Here is a 20,025-nt window from a genome sequence, read left to right on the forward strand (position 1 = left end):
AGTGATTGTGTCATGTCACCTCGTCATTTACTTAAAGAAGTCCTTTTTATATGATCTATCTACACTGTGAGTTTTATAATCGGATTTCACTGTTTGCAATTTTGACGTCCAATACCATCTCAAGAACAAACAAACAAACAAACAAACAAACAAACAAACAAACAAACAAACAAACAAACAAACAAACAAACAAACAAACAAACATACATACATACATACATACATACATACATACATACATACATACATACATACATAATATTGGGACATTACATCTTCCTTCTTCTTATTCGGAGAAACACTCAATATATTTGATGATATAGTTTTCTGTCAACATATTAAAGAGACATACCTCTGTCATTGCATTCTGGACTGCCAGGACAAACCATGATCGAGCAGTCGTCGCCCTCAAATCCTGCACTACAGATACACACTGACTTCCCCTCTCTTCTTACACAAGTTCCGTGTTCAGAGCAATCCGGTTCTCCTGGACAGTCTAAAAGCTGACACATGTCACCCTGATAACCAGTTTCACAGTCACAAATTTCATCGATACATTGTCCGTGATTATAACATTCCTGGTCACAACTAATGCCGGAGAAACAGGGATCACACTTACAGATCCCACTGTTTGGAGGGGATTGATTACCATGGATACATGGAACATGACATCTCTCACCCATCCATCCATCACTGCAGATACACTTTGGTGGGGTGTATGTACCATTACAATAACCTACATGTTGAAATACAACAAAGTGATAAATACATTGCATCTATCTATCTATCTATCTATCTGTCTGTCTGAAACTACACAGTTATTTGCAATGCAGCCTTTTACTAAATTCACTTCCAGTCGACGATCCTGAAAATACACTAGGCATATCAACAATTTCATTCGAGTACTAGCATATGCTAGTACGCCAATGTATCCCCTAGTATTATTTACATACCGTTGTCACTGCAGTCAGGTGTGCCTGGACAATCGGGACTATTACAATCATCATCTTTCCATCCCGCATAACAATAACACGTTTGGTCATTCACGTTACAGTGGCCATGCCCTGAGCAGCTTTCTCCAACTCCTGGACATCCTTTCACATTGCAGTATGTATCTGTGAATAACATGAATGACACAATCATGAATCTTTTAATAACCATACATTGAGTAAATCTGAAAACATTTCTCTTCTCTGGATACTCGTCTTATTCCTACAATGCCAAAATATCATGGCGTATATCATAATTCTTTTTGAATATACAGTTGCCTATTACCCCCAAAGTTAATCCTTAATAGCTTGTTAATTTGACGTCAACGATCAAATGAGATAATATATATACTACCGTTACTGTAGGAGAAAGGTTCTGCGTTTAGACTTAACATTACAGTCACAATGCCTTGTACACTAATTATGTAATACATTACCACAAAGTGATTTGATCAATTTTGACAGGGATATTTTCCTCTTGGTAAGGCACAACATGAATAACTTACACAAGTTGTAGAGTGTAAGCAGTTTAAGTGGTTTAAGCATTGAGCTTTCAATCTGTCTTGGTCGACGATCCTCATCAGAATAACACATTTCATAGTTACAGCTGACCACCAGATGATGAGGACTGATGAGGATATCGTCGACCAAGACATATCGAAAGCTTAAAGCTAAAATAATTTGAGTGTCCCTATGAAAGTCATTTACCCTTAGTACCAAGTTGATGAACATTTTTGGTCAACATGTATACCTTGACACCCAAAGTTTTCCATTACCAGGGGGACCCAGTGTAAATCACATAAGACTATAATTATTTAAACTATGATTATATTACTTTTCAGTATATAAACACATTACTTACCCCACCAAGCGGCATCACAATTACATATACCATCGTCACAAGTGCCATGGCTACTACACTCTTTGTCGCATCCGGCTCCGGTGAAACAATCATCACAAACACATGTATTATCTAGTTGTGCTGTACCATTTATACAGGGTAGTTCACATGCAGTTCCCATCCAACCTGGTTCACAGTCTCTACAGAATGGAATATCTTGGCTGCCATCACAGACACCTCTGTCATTACAGTCAGGGTCTCCAGGACAGTTTGGAATATGACAGCCCTCGCCTTCCCATCCATTATTACAGATACAGACAAATGTTACTGAGTTACAATAACCATGCCCACTGCAAGGTTCGGCAATACCAGGACAACTACGTTGTTCGCAAAATTCTCCCCACCAGCCTTCATTTAAGCCAGTACCATCTGCACAGTTGCATGTTCCATTGATACAGTCTCCTTTGTTATTACACATATCCAAACAACTTACACCGTGCCAGCATGGATCAGTACATTTACAGATACCACTGTTAGGAGGGTCTTGTAAACCATGATCAGGCCCACAGGGAACATCACATGCTGGTCCCATCCATCCTAACTCACAATCGCGACATTCTGGCTTTTCCGTGCCTGTATAACAAATACCCCTGTCATTGCAATTAGGGTCCCCAGGACAGTCTGGTATATGGCAGCCGTCTCCCAACCAACCCTCGTTACAAAGACATTTACCAAGGATACATGTTCCATGACCAGTGCAATCTTCTCCATAACCTGGACATCCTGGATCTGTACAAAACTCTCCTCTTCCTCCCCTAAATGGACATTCACATAGTCCATCTCCTGTACAATTTCCAATTCCACCACATTCTGTGTCACATGACAAACCATGGTAGCATGGTTCACAGGAACAGTTACCAGAGTCCATTGGAATTTGTTCACCATAGACACATGGTATTTCACACGCAGGACCCATCCAGCCTATCGAGCAGTTTCGACACATTGATGGATCGGAAGGATCACAAACTCCCCTATAGTTACAATCTGGGGTTCCAGGACAGTCTGGCTCTTCACAGCCAATCCCCTTCCAACCTGAATTGCAGTAACAAACACCAGTAGCCGTATTACACTCGCCATGACCAGAACAGTCTAGTCCGAAATCACCTGGACAACCTCCAACTTCACAGAATTCTCCTCGGCCACCACCAAATCCACATTCACATATTTCATTAATGCATTGTGCGGTTGGTTGATTAGAACATAGTAAGTCACAACCAAGTCCATTGTAGCATGGCTCACAATTGCAAATCCATGTTCCATTAGGAAACCTTTCGGATACACCATGGACACAAGGGTTTTCACATCCATCTCCCATCCAGCCACTGTCACATTCACATCTCGGATTGTCTTCTTCCTGGTTTAATGGACAAACACCTCTGCCATTGCAATCAGGATTACCTGGGCAATCTGGAATATGACAGCCATTTCCCTTCCATCCAGGATCACATATACATGTAAATGTTGCAAGATTACATGAACCATGGTTTGAACAGCCTATTGGAAAGCCAGGACAACCAGGAATTTGGCAACCATCTCCCTTGTATCCAGCGTCAAAGTGGCACTGGCATGTGCCATCCACACAGTCTCCATTGTCAGAACAAATCTTATCACAGCCAATGCCAGTGTAGCAAGGTTCACAAACACAGCCATCACCATCGTTGATACCATTTACACATGGAACATCACAGACTTCACCAGCCCATTGACTACTGCATCTACACTTACGTGGGTAAGTTGATTCACACTGGCCATGACCTGCAACAAAGATAAAAAATTACTTATGTAATTTGAATAATACATCTAATAAGTTAAACATTATATATTTGATTAGAATGGTTAAGACATAAACTATTGCGTATCTCATGCATTGCAAAGGTGAAAATGAAAATGTATTCATGGAATACCATATACAATATACACAAATAATAATATTTTCATAGCAAAAGGAAATTGACTACATAAGAACACAAAAACGTGATGAAGTACGACTATACTCGTAATTTGTTATGCTATCGAAAGTCAGTATAATAATGGCATTATGAATTTGCTTACCTGAGCAGCTTGGTGTTCCTGGGCAGTCCGCAATACTACAATCATCTCCAGTCCATCCTGGATAGCATGTACATTTTTGGGATGCAGAGTTGCAGTCGCCATGACCATTGCACGAAGCGTCCTCTCCAGGACAGGCCTTCATTTCACATTTCGGACCAAACCACGAATTCCCAGGGTCTGTAGTACATTCGCATTCATTGTCCTCATTGCATATTCCATTACCAGAGCACTCAACATTACAACCATATCCAGTGTAACATTCATCACACGAACAGAATCCACTGTCCATTGGTTTTTGAATTCCATGTACACATGGCTCCTCACATGCAAGTCCCATCCACCCTGGTTTGCAGTCTGTACAGTGTGGTGTAGATCGACCAGTACCATTACAATATCCACGGTCATTACAATCACCTGGACAGTCGGGTATATCACATGCATCACCTTTCCACCCTGGGTAACAAAAACACAAATGCAAGGCACTGTTGCAGTCACCATTGCTACTACAATCTTGAAGTTCACCTGGACATCCTGGAATCTCACACAGCTCACCTCGCCAACCGGGTGTGCAAATACACTCCTCATTACTGCATTCCCCATGTTCCATGCATTCACTGTTGCAACCTCTTCCAGAAAAACATGAGTCACAGACACAGATGCCACTGTCCATTGGAACTTGCCTGCCATGAGTACAGGGGTCATTACAGTCTGGGCCCATCCATCCTTGGTCACAATTAGTGCAGACTGGTGGATTAACAGTATCATTACAAAAGCCCCTTGAGAAGCAATCTGGGTGTCCTGGGCAATCTGGAATTTCACATCCATCACCTGTCCATCCATTTTCACAGATGCACTCATGAATTTCAGAGTTACACTGCCCATGTCCAGAACAATCAATTTCTTTTCCAGGGCATCCTGCAATGTCACAATGGATGCCCCTCCAGCCAACATCACACTCACATGCACCATTGACTATTTTGCCATGGAATGAACATTCAACATCACATCCTACTCCAACCCAACCAGGATCACATAAACAGATACCACTGTCCATTGGTTCTTGTATACCATGAACACAGGGATCTTCACACGATGAACCCATCCAACCTTGAGAACAGTTCGTACAGATTGGTGGATCAAACATTGCATTGCAGTAACCTCTATCAGCACAATCGGGTTCACCGGGACAGTCTGGTAATTCACATCCAATACCTAGCCAACCAGGTCTGCAACTGCACTCGGGGATTGCACTATTGCATTCACCACGGTCACTACAGTCAAGTCCAAATAGGCCAGGGCAGCCTGGAATATCACATAGTTCACCTTTCCATCCCTCTTCATAGGTACACTCACAAACACCATCCTTTATTTTGCCATGATTTGAGCATTCAACATCACAGCCAACTCCAGTCCAACCAGAAGAGCAGTTACAAAAACCGCTGTCCATAGGTGTCTGTACACCATTTACACATGGGTCTTCACAGGCTGGTCCCATCCAACCTCTTGAACAATTTTGACAAATTGGTGGATCAAAATCACCATTGCAGAAGCCACGTCCAGCACAATCCGGTTCACCTGGACAATCTGGTAAATGACATCCAATCCCCACCCAACCATTTCTACATTCACATTCGTTAATTGCACTGTTGCAATCACCATGTCCAGAGCAAGGAACATCAATACCGGGACATCCAAGTATCTCACAGTAGTCTCCCCACCTACCAGTTTCAAAATGACAATCACATGTTGTGTTTTCAGGGTTGCAATGTCCAAAACCCGAACAGAGAAGATCACAGTTTTTGCCCATCCAGCAAGGATCACACACGCAGATGCCACTGTCCATTGGCTCTTGATTGCCATGGAGACATGTTTCATTACAGTCAGCACCCATCCAACCCTTTTCGCAATTCTGACACTGAGGGGGGTAAACTGTTCCATTACAATATCCTCTGTCAAAACAATTAGGATCGCCAGGGCAGTCAATTATAGAGCAGTCTTCTCCTGTCCATCCTGGTTCACAATAACATATGTGAATAGCTGCATTGCATATACCATTTCCTGAACAATCTCCCTCTATACCTGGACATCCAGATACTGTGCAATACTCTCCTCTCCAGTTATTGCTGCAACTGCAGGAATTATTGTGACACGATCCTTGGTGGTTGCATTCAGAATGGCAATACTGACCAATGAAGCATGCATCACATTGGCATTCCCCATCTATACATACACCATTATCATTGCACATCATAGAACAGTCACTGCCATGGTGACATGGATCGCAAATACACTCTCCGTGGGCTGTACATGACCCGTGTCCACTGCATGTTGTGTTTATGTGGCACTGGTATTCACATCTGTAGCCGACATAACCCTCATCACAAACGCAGCCTCCACTGTGAGAACAAGTTCCATGGCCATTACATGTGCACTCCTCATCACACTGTATCTGGCAATTGTATCCAAAGTAACCATAGTCGCAATCACAAGTGTTATTAAGTGGATACCATGAACCATGATCATTACACCGACTTGGGTCTTCACAAAGTGAACCAATGTCACCATTCCGATCATTATTGTAAGAGACACCCCCCGGCACACTTCTTCTTGACTCAATAACACGATGGGGACATTCAGAAACTGTTCTTATTCGCCCTCCAGATCCACCACCACCATAATGGTAGCATGCACTGCAAAAGGAACCACAACAATAGTGATGTCTATCAGCAGAACCTCCACTAGATATGCTATGACCCCAACCATCCATAAATCTTGCATCCAACCAAATTGAACCACCACTACCCCCACCTGAGCCAGCAGATCCAGCAAGCCCATTCATTGTGACAGTGCCTTCAATTTCTCCTATGCCATTTGCTATGAGTTGGATTATGCCTCCTCCATGGCCAGCGCTATACCCATGAGAGTCCATTCCGCCACCACTACCATAATATACTGGTAGGCAATGGTCATCATTTGGCCCACCTCTAGAGCCAGTGCAGCTGCTGATTCCTGTACCACCAGCAGGACCACCATAACCTCCATGACCAGCACCTCCTCCACCTCCACATTGACTACCAGCACCTGGCCCACTTTGATCATCATAACCATCTCCATTACCATCTATGATACTCTTTAACTCCATCTTGGCATTTCTGGTGTGAACTTTAAGGGCAGTTTCCACTTGTATATTGGCATCATATTCTAGTTCAAACTTATCTCTTGTGTATATATGTACTGCATTCTTTGCTGTATTGGAAGCCGAGATTTGAAAAGTGCCACCATGTTGTATGGTCAAAGAACCCATCCAGTATTGACCCTCTTCAGAACTGTCACCAGTACAATTCCTGTAGGTGCTGAATCCCAGGTCATAGAATGTTACAGGTCCACCAATATATAACTCTTCAAGACCATATAACGCTCCAACAATGACTGACAATGAATATTTGATTGTGGTTATTGGTGGGAGAATGAGTATTGCCCCACCTGTCACATGGAATCTTACTGGTGCATAAGTTCTTCTTTCCTGTGGCTCTACATGAATGACATCACTTTCACGAGCACGTATCATTCCTGTTCCATCTCCAGTCAATTTTCCAATGACTAATGTTGATGTTCCAGATGTATACTGGAGAGAATAAATATGTATAGCCATGTTGTACGATAAACAAGTTCTGAGCAAAGCAAACCAATAATCAACACCCGACCTTCACAAAGATTTTGAAGTTTTATCATTCAATCAGTGCTATAAGTTCAAAAGTCAAATACGACAGAACTAAATATTCATACGTTCCCTAAGAAATTTACCTATTGCACCTTGTCAGGAATGATTAGTAAGTTATTGCTACATTGCTTCAATATATTTGCCTTTTATTTTAATTGTGATTGATGCTTGATTTTAGAAATGTATTTATTATACGCATTTTAATGTATATTGTTTTAAATATTTTTTCACGTATGGTTTTATTCTCTACTGTCGCAAAAAGAATTGCCCATGTTGTGACAATAAAGATGTATTGTATTGCGTTATATTGTATTGTATTGTATTGTATTGTATTGTATTGTATTGTAGTCAAGAAAGTAAGCCTTACCATTGTTCATGTAATGGCAATATTTCCTTCTTTTTAAATGTACCATATAATGTCCAATGATCAATGATCAACGAGAAACGATACTATACATAAGTGTGTAAAGGCTCGTGGTAAGGAAACGTTTAGTACATGTAATTTTGTATTTACTAGACTTCTTAAAGTAATTAGTGATATTTCAAGAAACCACTGGCAATAATTACGACTACTATACTGTAATATGTTGCGCTATAATGACAGGCTACCTGTACAGAAATGTCATATATGCAAGTGGATTTGTCTTCTGCCACTCTTACCTGTTTGATGATCAGACATGCACTTCTTTCCAGATTAATTTTATCAAGATTAAAGTCTCGACTGCCACTCTCATCAAGTTCTACTGCATAATCACAATATGATGGTAGATCCCGGTTTTGATTATCAAGGTACAAACTTGTGGTGTCACTGTCACCTATACTCTCTTGAATATAAACTGTACCAGGTGAACCTGCAAACGACCCTGCACCTCCTAGAGATTGAAGGGTGCCTTGGAATAGGTATGCATTTGTTATATGGATAGCTAGGCGACCACCACTTCCACCTCCAGCATTTACATCTAATTCAAGGAAAAAACACACATGTTATCTTCATATGCAAAAGCCATCTATGAACAGTTCTAAATGATATCTTAGAAACGCTAGTTGTGTCTTCAAACGTTTGAAATATTCAATTCAGAGACAACTAATTGTGCAAATGTTTTATGATAATATCAGTAACTAATCATTATTTTATAACATAACATAACATAACATAACATAACATGTAATTAGTAAATGTATTCAAATGTGAAAATTAGTTTTATTAAATACAGGCCACAACAACCTTTTGGCAAATGTGGTGTAGCATCATCAGTTTATTCACCAAAATAATAATTGTAATTCGGGGCCACTATACATGATATATAATACATATGAAAATATTATTACTTGTGTAAATCAGTTATGTAATATGATTATGTAATATTCTGCCAATGAAGCTTGCAACGTATGGGCTGGATCGGGAAAGGTACTTCAGAAAGTTTTTTTCTTAGGTGCAAAATGTACAAACGTTACCTCCATTGCCACCATTGGTAGTAACTGTACCATAGCCATGAAAATTTTCAACCTCCATAAATAAACTTCCTCCACTTCCACCTCCTCCTCCTATACTCATTCCATCTAATCCATTAACAGATATCAGACCATCAACGTATATGTTCTAGTATATAATAAATAATTTCATTTACTGTTGTTTTCCGCGCATGACCACAATCTATGATAAATTATATATAGCATCATTCCTATCATGTATAGAATCCCTGTATGATAATTAAAGTTTTCAACTTAATTCAATAAATGAAATCAAATAAATGAAATAACAGGTTCAAAGAAGTAACGTCATATAAGTAATACCAATTGAACCACTCTTCATGTACAGTACAATGCCACTTTCCTTTATGTGTACGTGTACTTTGTTTACAGAAAGCAATTTCTACTTTTGTCCAAACAAACATTAGATAAGTGTCAAAAATCAATCATTTGACAAGTATATTTTTTAAAATACAAAACTGAATCATCATATACACTTAAAATGTACTGTAAACACTAGTGATTGTGAATACTGTGTGAATATATGCATTTTGATACTTGGAGAATTGAAAGACTTTTATGAGTTTATTTAATAACTGTTACCTTGCCAACATTTATATAGATTCCTCCGCCACCTGCACCACCTTCTGAGCCACCTCCACCACTGCCAATATCACGAGGTGTGAAAATAGTTCCATATGGCAAACCACCGGTGGCCTTTGTACATGGAGCAGGGGTGCATGCTTCAACACTTCCACCTGTAATATTGATTGCTTGGATATTACGAGGTGATTAAATTATAGTTACTGTAACCCCTCCCCTATAATACCTGGTAGCTTAGCTTTATATCGCACATCGAGATATAATCTACAAGTCAATAAGTGACCATTTCAATGTGGCTCTTGTGACGTATAGTAAATGATACATCTTTTGATCAAAAGTATCTCAAGAGATGGACACATCAGCAATATAAAAAATACTTAGCCTTCAATGATCACCTATCGCACTACTCTACTTGAATCACATAAATGCCATTGCGTATTTTAACTTGACTGTTGTGAACATATAAACAATTAGAACGAATTGTATTCATATGACGGTTAATAGGGATAATAGACCACATGTAAATGTTCCTTAATGATGTCATGACTCAAAACTTAGGTAATATAACTTGATATCAGTTACGTTGTTGATGACTTCCTACCTCTAGATGCATATCCAGCACCCGATCCTCTGTATGATGCATATGATCCTGCGCCAATGCCTTCCTCTGCAGGATGACCTTCACCATCAGCATCTATGACACCACCAGGTTCCACTCTCATGTCCCCAGCGACAATTTCGATTTTCTCACTTTCAGAAATTAACTGGCCTCCATTTTTAACTATAAAATCACCGATATCGAGTCTTGATACAACAGGGGTTATGTCGATTGTAAGTTTACCCATATTGTTGATTGATACTCTGCCAATTACCAATAGACCAGGTGTGAAGGGCTCAAAGGGTTCATCATCATACCACTTAGATTTTTCACTGAGATCTGATGTGTGCGCTCTGCCACTCAAAACAAGGTTACCCTCTCTCTCCAAGAATATCTCTTCAACTCCAGTCATTCTTCCCTCGAGTCTTAATGCTTCAGCTTGAATGATGACAGTTGTGGGAAGTATTACCTCTCCAACATCATGAATGTGAATACCGCATGGGATTTCTAAATAGGTATGGGTTGATTCTACAATATGGACAAATAGTCTCTGTCGACTTCGTATGACAATCTGCCCAGACTTGTCACCAACTAACTCATGGGCAACTACTGTCACATTCTTTGCATTTAGTGGGTGATAGAAATGAATTAGTGAATGACCTCGAATTTGAACTTCATCAAACTCATAGAATTCTGTGTCTTCTTCCATAACCATAGCAGGATTGTTGGAATCCAGGAAACCATCATCTACTTTCAACAATGAGTGCTCCGGTTTGTATTCTGTTACATTTGTGTTCGAATCATGATATTTCACTTCTCTATATTGTGGACCACGGTCTGACTCATATTTATATACTGTTCCTGGTGCACCATCTCCATACGTTTGATTTATATGTGTAGATCCTGCAGCTCCCCCTCTTGAGTTGTACTGTCCTCCATATGTATTCTTATGTCTAATATGAATACCAATTCTACCACCCGCCCCACCTGAACCACTTCCAAGGCCTTTGCCACCATCAACATTTATTTCACCATGACCTGTCATGTTAGTAGCTGCAACAACTATGCTACCACCACTTCCTCCTCCAGCAGCAGAATCTTGGGCATCCTGTCCCTGTATTGATATCAATCCATTCAGGTGCATTTTTACACCAATGGTCCAGTATAAAGCTCCACCACCACTCCCCCCTATTGCTCCATAGTGTCCAGGACCTCCACCACTGCCAATATCAATTGGTGTAAAAACAGATCCATATGGTTCTCCACCACCTGCACTGGTGGTTCCTCCCCCGCGGCCTCCATATCCAGCCCCAAGGCCAGTGACTGTTGCTCCCCCTGTTCCATGTCCACCTGGATATCCAGCTCCATCAAGTTGCAATATCCCTTCACTTTCTAAGTCAGCACTTCCCGATTCAATCAGAGCAATGTTCGCCAATATCAGACCACGATACTTAATTTCAAGGAAGGCAGAGTTGATTATCATCTTATTTGTAATTTGAGTGAATTTAATTTCACCTCCATATCGGACTATGATTTGGGGTAAAGTAAAGTTACCTTCATCTGTGATGTGGACATACTCTCTGTGTTCAACCATGGCGGTCTGAGCAGTGGATGTAAACTCTACATGTGCACTTCCTTCTACAAACAAGTGATGGACATCAGTAAGAAGTCCTTCAATAAGAGTGTCTGTGCCATGGAAATGCACTTCAAATGGCATATAAATCTCAGCACCATAGTCGATGATGTAACTACAGGGAGCTTCTGTTCTGTTGTTTACAGACTCAACCACCTCAACGTAGACAATTTGATTATTTCTCAGATGTAACTGACCTGTCTTGTCACCTCTAAACCTGTGTACAATAACAGACACTCGCTCTGATGACGGATGGTAAACTAAAAGTCTTGCTGCTCCACTTAGTTCCATTTCATCAAATTCATACTCTATTGTCTCCTCTTCCATTAGCATTGATGCTACTGGTACTTGTAAACCTTCATTATCTATGTGAACATACTTGTGATCAACATCAAGAATGGTTGTATTGTATTCCTTAAGATATTTAGCCTCTCTGTACTGCAGCGGTCGCTGATTTTCCTCAACATAAGCCGATCCAGCTGCAGCACCATGTGTTAGGATGTAACCGGTGTCACCACTTCCACCTCTATCTGTGAATTTCCCGCCATACGTGAACCTCCATCTACAGTGGATACCAACTCTTCCTCCAGCACCACCACCTCCTAATCCTGATCCATCACCACCACGTACATTTATTTCTCCATGTCCTGTCATATTTGTTACTTCAATAAGACAACTGCCACCGCTTCCACCTCCTGCATTTAGTCCTTGTCCACTGTCACCTTGTAGTGATAGTAATCCATTCAGCTCCATGTAATGACTTGATTTCCAATGTAACGAACCACCACCTGACCCACCAGATCCCTCACCATGTCCGCCACCACTTCCAAGAGCCAATGGTGAATACACTGAACCATACGGTTGGCTAACTGCTGTTGTGTTTGAACCACCCCCTTCGCCACCATAGCCTGCTCCATACCCAATAAGATTTATAGTTACTCCAGCACCAGGGCCACTTTCTCCTTTTTGACCATGGCCATCGAGATGGAAAACACCTTCACTTTCAATCCAGGCATATGTTGAATCCAAGATAGCGTGGTTCATGAACAGAATTCCTTGGTATTTGACTCTAAACTCAGCACAGTCAACACTCATGGTGGACGTAACTCGTTGGAATCCAGCATGACCCCCTCTCTTTACAGTTATAGTTGAAAAGGAAAAATTACCTGGTGGTGTTATCAGTACATATTCTCTATTCTCAACTTTCGCTGTGTGGCTTGTTGAATGAAGTGTTACAAATGCTTCATCTTCAATGTACAAATGATGTACCCCTGTGATTAGACCTTTAAAGCTACTGTTAGAGCCATGGATATGTAGTTCTGTGGGAAATACAATCTCTGATCCAGCATCAGTTAAGTAACTTACAGGGGCTAATGTTTTGTTACTTTCCGATTCAACAACTTCAATGTATGCTGTTTGGTTATATCGTAAATGAAGTTGTCCGGTTCTATCACCAATAAATAGATGTGCAATTAAGGAAACTTCTGTTTCATTATTGGGATGAAACAGAAGAACTCTGGCAGCTCCTGTTATTTCAAGTTCGTTGAATTCATAGTCTGTCCTGTGGTTCTCCATTATCATTGACGCTGGCGGTACAACTTTTCCATTATTGTCCATATGAATATAAGTGTGGTCAACAGCTAAAAATGTTGTATTATACACTTTGTCATACTTTTTGTGTCTATATTCCAGTTCTCTATAATTTTCTTCTTTATATGTTGTTCCAGCTGCACCACCATGAGTATGTTTTTCATCCTCATTGCCTCCTTCTCCACCATAATTGATAAATCTCCCTCCGTACTGATACCTCCATTGACATAGTATGGCAATTCTCCCTCCAGCACCACCACCACCTCTGCCACTTCCATGCCCACCACGCACTGTGATTGCACCATGTCCTGTCATATTAGTTGTTTGTACAATAAGACTACCACCTGATCCACCACCAGCATCTGCTCCCTCTCCAGCACCACCACGCAATGCAAGTTCTCCATTGAGATCGATTCTTTGGCCAACTTCCCACCACAGAAAACCGCCTCCCCTTCCTCCAGTTCCTCCACCATTCCCTCCGCCACTTCCGAGAACAGTAGGCCTGAAAAGAGATCCATGTGGCGGTCCTCCATAAGGGGGTGGACCACCTCCTTGCCCTCCATATCCAGCTCCCATTCCTATTGTATCATTGGTTGACCACCCAGCACCAGCACCATCTTCTGGATAGTGTCCTCTTGCATCTAAGTGGAATGCCCCCTGACTTTCAATCTCAGCATATGAACACTTAATTTCTGCTTTGTTCATGTATAACTGTCCTTGGTATTTGACTGTTACTATGGCAGTAGTAAGAATCATCATATCAGTTATTCTTTGAAATTCAGCTGTTGAGTGTCTTTCAACGGTAAACACCCCAAAAGAGAAATTGCCAGGGCTAGAAATCTCAACATATTCTCTGTTTTCTATTCTTGCTGTTTGTCCAGTAGATAAGAATACAACATCTCCCCCACTGGCAATATCAAGCATATGAACACCTGTTATTAGACCCCCTAGAACTGTTCTTGTACCCCGAATGCTAACCATAGAAGGTAATACTATTTCTGCACCTGCATCGATGAAGTAGCTCACTGGAGCAACCGTTTCATTTGTAACAGATTCGACAACATCAGCATAAAGAATCTGATGTTCACGCATGTGAAACAGTCCTGTCCTATCTCCAAGGAAGTTATGTATGATTACAGTCACATTGAAAGAGTCGACTGGATGGTGAATTCGTACATTAGCATGCCTTATTACATGAGCTTCATCAATTTCATACCATACTCGTTCACCTTCCATGAGCATTGAAAACAACCAAGGTACATGCTGATCTTCATTATCGATGAATAAATATGAATGAAGTGCCGATGTGTATGTTCGATTAGTCTCTTTGTCATATTTGATGTCTTGGTATTGAGGGCCACGTGATGTCTCCTCTTTATAAGATGTACCTGCTGCAGCATAGTGCTCACTTACACCTTTTCCACCAACAGATTTATATTTGCCAGCATATCTGTGCTTGTGGTGGACATGAACAGCTATACGACCACCAGCTCCACCATAACCATTCCCAACTCCATTACCTCCATTCACGTTGATTTCTCCATGTCCGGTAAAGTTCAGTGTATCAATCAATATACTACCACCACTGCCACCCCCAGCATTTTCTCCTTTGCCATCGTCTCCCTGTAATCTTATGTATCCATCTATTCTCAGTTCTAGCCCATTATTCCAGAGTAGACGTCCACCACCACTCCCTCCAATGCCAATGCCACTGCCATTTCCGCCACCACTCCCCTTTTCTGTTGGTTCAAACAGGTTTCCATAAGCATTGCCACCTATAAGAGGTTCAGGGGCACCACCATGACCACCATGTCCTGCTCCGAGTCCTATTCCTTCTGTAGACGTATTCCCTGCTCCTGGACCCATTTCACATGCATAGCCAGTGTAACTCAGTTGTAGTAAACCTTCACTTTCAATCCATCCAAAACCAGTGCTGATTATCCCTTCGTTCATGTACATTTTGCCATGAAATTTAATTTCAAGATCGGAAGCAGTAATTGTAAGGTCTTCGTCTGTTTGTGAGAGTTCAATGATCGAATCTTTCTGTACTGTTATTGTACTAAAACTGATATTGCCAGGTGTAGTCATATGTGTGTATGTACCATTTTCCATTAAGGCAGTCTGGGTTGTGGATGTAAAAACACTCACAGCTCCTTCAGCAAGTACAAGATTATAAACTCCAGTTATCAGACCTTCAACTACAGACCGTGTACCAAGCATTGTCAATGATGAAGGGAAAATAATCTCAGCTCCTTGGTCAATTTTGTAACTAACAGGAGCAATTGTAAAGCCAGATTGGGATTCCACAACTTCACAGAACATACGTTGCCCGGGTCTGAGATGAACAAGTCCTGTTCGATCACCAACAAATTTATGAGTGACGAGCGTGTCATCCTCAGCATACATCCATAATACCACATGGTTCTTTATCTCAATTTCTTCAAACTCAAAGTGAGTTCCATTTTCATTCATTATGATGGTTGGTAAGACATCATTTCTGTTTTCATTATCAAGGTATAACTTTCTAAAACCGTCTTGCCAGAGAGTTTGATTGTATTCATTGAAAGAGGCTTTCCGGAAGTTGACACCATTGTTGGTATCTGTGTAATAGATTGTTCCAGCAGCAGCATTACCCTGGTCATCTGCAGGTCGAGTTAACCCCCCTAATCCTCCAAGGACACCATATTCACCAGCGTATTCACGTAACCATGAGACATGAACTGCGATTCGACCTCCTGCACCTCCATACCCCATTCCTGCACCATTACCACCATTGGCTGTAATTGTTCCATGGCCAGAGAAAAGAAGAGTCTTCATGAATATACTCCCTCCACTCCCTCCCCCTGCATTTCCACTGGTGGCAGCATTTCCATCATTTTGAATTTTACCATCTAAGTGAAGTTCATGGCCAATGTTGACATGAATGGTACTGCCTCCACTTCCACCAAACTCTCCACCACCTCCACTTCCCTTGTGTTGAGGGTAGGTATAAGATCCATATCCAAGTCCTTTGAAGGAAAAAATAAGGAATTAAATGCCTAACTGATTTCTGATGCACTTTTATTATTCTATACATCTATTTTGAGAACTCAAAGGCATTGTGTAATGTGATCACAATACTATTCCTATAGCCTCAAAATTTAATAAAGAAAACATTATATGGACACATTGCACGAATTATACGGTGAGGAAAGTGAACAATATTTCACAGACAACCAAATCATACCTGTGTTATAGTCTACAATATCTGCACCTCCTCCATAACCACCATGTCCTCCTCCAGTACCATAATCTGTGCCATTTATAACTGTACCAGCACTATCCCCAGTGGAAGAACCAGGCCCCCTTCCTGAAGTCTGTACCACTGCCTCTCCTTCGATATGTACATTTGAGGCACTTATACTGACTTCCTCGGCAGTTATAGTTGATTCATATCTCATTGTCAAGTCTGTTACTTCTAATAAAACAGCTTCAGGAAATATGAGTCTAGACTGAGCTTCAAGCTTCAGGTGTCCAAGTGAAAGCTGACCTGTAAGAATAAGTGATAAAGGACTTCTTTTCATGTCAACTCTACTGTCCTGCAATCTGCACAGATGACACTATATTGTACTGTGTTGTACTATACTCTTCTGTATTTAATTAGACTGCTCGACATTGTACTCCTATATACTATATATACTCTTATGCAATCTTTTGCACTGCGTACATAACCTCCTTTACCACATTGCAGTATATTGCATTGTAAATTGAAATATTGATATGTTATATGGCATTGTACAGTGCTGTACTATGCTGTTCTGCAATGTATTACACTTCACCTCACAGTACATTGCATTACAATACAATACAGTACAGTACAGTACAATACAGTACAGTACAGTACAATACAATACAGCACTGTGCTGTGCTGTACTGTGATTCTAACACCACACTTTTATAGTATGGTGTGCTTTTAACATTTGCATCATGATGAGATGACTTTACCTGGTGCAGGTTCAGATCCATAGGTTCCATTGGCAATTTGTGCATTTGTTGCCTCCGGTCCAACAAACATTTCCTTACTTTCCGCTAGTGTAAGATTGACTACTCCAGTAAGTCGACCATTCAGATACAGTGCAGGTGCTTTGTCTCCATTTACTCTTACATCAGCTGGCAGGAACAGTTCTCCATCTTTTTCAACCACAAAGTTAACAAATGGCATTGCTCGTCGCGTCTCAGCTTGGCTATATTCAATATAAAATGTCTGGTCTGTTTTGATGTTGAATAGTCCTGATCCATCACTGATAACGTTATAGATCGATACAGATACACTAGGTTGACTCATATTGGAAATCTCGAAGACACCCTAGAAAATAATATATGTGTTTGTAGTAATAACTATCAAAATACAATATCTTATTCAGAGAATGTCACTTGGTCAAAAACATACCCGCATATCTTATCTACTTTATTTTCATATACACATACACGTGAATTAATCTCACTTACCTCATTTTGTAAGGTTAATTCATCGAATCCAAAATCTGCACTGTTTAATTCTTTTACACCGGCACGAACTGTCCTTGGATTACGTTCATCAAGGAGAAAAACTTTGGGTGGTAGAACTTTCTGGTTGTCCAAATATAGTCTGTTGAAATATGTGTCATTTCGCTTCTCTTCGACGAAGACCGTGCCAGTCCCTCCAATGTCTCCTCCACTTGTACCACCAGCTCCATACGCACTCAAAGCTCCTCTATATTCATCACTATGAGAGACGTGTACGGCTATACGTCCACCTGCTCCGCCACCTGCAATACCATCTCCTTGTCCACCATTGGCATCGATGATGCCATGTCCGCGGAAATGACCTAGTAATGAAGTTAATATTACAGTTGAAGAAACAGTGACTTGTGCAATACATTGAACATTAACGACGGTATTTAAGCTGTATGTTTGTGCTCATTAGTAGTACAACAATATTAGAAAAAAGTGCTTAGCAGCATCCTGATTAGTTGAGCACAAGTATACATAGAGTATCACAATACGAAGATAAGAAATAAGACATACGTTGGGAGGCACTAGCGAAGATTCAATATGCAAACGTTCACACGCAGTTTAGTTGTTTGCTTGACACGATTGCTATACCCACAGAGGTGTATATGTTCCTGTTACTTATAGAAAAATATACGCATTATAAGACTTGATTATGTATATTTGTCTATTTTCTAGTATGAGGTAAAACTATAACGTTCTATAGGGATTCTCGAGACTTAATATAATGTCAGTAGCATCCACATGAAGGTGACAGTATCTCTGCTGATGGGCTACGATATACAGTAACTATAAATTACACATGTCATGTGCCAAATATAGACAACATTCAAGTAGGCAACTTAGGATAGCCTCACATTTAGGTCTACACGGCAAGCAAGCCTGGCATCTAGATTCTATTATTAAAGTTAGGCAAACCTGATAGCAAGATCAGTAAGACTTTAAAAGCATGATATATATGACTTGTCTACATGTTACGCACGGTATCTGGATCTTATTACCTGCTGTAACCCAAACACTTCCTCCACTAGCACCACCAGCTCCAGAACTAGGTTCACCGTTTTCTCCTGCTACATTGACTTCACCGTCTATGTGGAATATAGCACCGACAACAATTCGCATCGTCCCTCCTCCTCTAGGTCCCTGGTTTCCGTTAACAGCTTGTCCTCCCCTACTCCCGCCCAAGACGGGTTCATATATTGATCCATACTTTTCACCGCCAGGTACACCACCATTTGCTATGGTAAAAAAATGAAAATAACAGCCGAGTTTAAAAAGCTCCCTACTTCAAAAATATAGCTGGCCATTTTTTTGAAATCAATCGATCTGTACAATTGTCAGGATGGGGATAGATTTGGGTTCACAAGTTCCTTAATAATAACTATCTCGGTTCTTCTTAAAAACATGAAATGTAGAACCTTTAAGAGATTGGAATTCTGTTAGATGTATATATAGTCATTCATCATATCTTTCTGTTGAAATATTTAACCTTTCGAAATGTAAATAACTTGTTTTTGTCTTGTTTTCGCAAAACAGACCATATACACAGAAAACAAGCATGTCACGGGAGAACTTTGACATAATAGAATATAAAATAATATTGGTAACTTTATACCATTTCCTCCAATACTCGCATGTCCTCCTCCTGTGCCAACAGATGTTCCTTCTCCCAAGCCGCCATCTTCAGGTCCTCGACCTGTGCATATCATGCCAGCACTTGGTTCAAGATGGAAGTCTGTGGCAAACACTTTGAAAAACTCTGCCGTGAATCGTGATGCCCATTTCATGTCCTGTTAATCAAGTAACAAGAACATGAGCCAAGATATAATTTCGACATAGTTTACACAAACATCAACAACACATGTATGTATGTATGTATGTATGTATGTATGTATGTATGTATGTATGTATGTATGTATGTATGTATAAGTTTAATCA

General features: G+C 40.6%; 2 protein-coding genes across 2 annotated transcripts in view; both read right to left on the reverse strand.

Annotated features, from left to right (window-relative positions):
* The window catches only part of LOC144444808 (uncharacterized), a 41,345-nt gene extending 24,978 nt beyond the window's left edge, over positions 1–16,367 (reverse strand). Inside the window, exons 1-8 of the mRNA XM_078134348.1 lie at positions 10,338–16,367; positions 9,737–9,891; positions 9,119–9,263; positions 8,324–8,622; positions 3,943–7,567; positions 1,852–3,645; positions 954–1,115; positions 353–736 (exon numbers count right to left, since the gene is read on the reverse strand). Of these exons, the coding sequence (XP_077990474.1) occupies positions 353–736; positions 954–1,115; positions 1,852–3,645; positions 3,943–7,567; positions 8,324–8,622; positions 9,119–9,263; positions 9,737–9,891; positions 10,338–16,311 (12,538 nt within the window). The 5' untranslated portion in view covers positions 16,312–16,367. The remainder of the gene's footprint in view (positions 1–352; positions 737–953; positions 1,116–1,851; positions 3,646–3,942; positions 7,568–8,323; positions 8,623–9,118; positions 9,264–9,736; positions 9,892–10,337) is intronic.
* Positions 16,322–20,025, reverse strand: part of LOC144444889 (uncharacterized) — a 112,561-nt gene continuing 108,857 nt past the window's right edge. Inside the window, exons 82-88 of the mRNA XM_078134440.1 lie at positions 19,703–19,877; positions 19,089–19,325; positions 18,046–18,404; positions 17,542–17,902; positions 16,784–17,086; positions 16,413–16,565; positions 16,322–16,368 (exon numbers count right to left, since the gene is read on the reverse strand). Of these exons, the coding sequence (XP_077990566.1) occupies positions 16,322–16,368; positions 16,413–16,565; positions 16,784–17,086; positions 17,542–17,902; positions 18,046–18,404; positions 19,089–19,325; positions 19,703–19,877 (1,635 nt within the window). The remainder of the gene's footprint in view (positions 16,369–16,412; positions 16,566–16,783; positions 17,087–17,541; positions 17,903–18,045; positions 18,405–19,088; positions 19,326–19,702; positions 19,878–20,025) is intronic.

Source organism: Glandiceps talaboti, chromosome 13 (genome assembly GCF_964340395.1).
Source record: "Glandiceps talaboti chromosome 13, keGlaTala1.1, whole genome shotgun sequence".
Lineage (NCBI taxonomy): Eukaryota > Metazoa > Hemichordata > Enteropneusta > Spengelidae > Glandiceps > Glandiceps talaboti.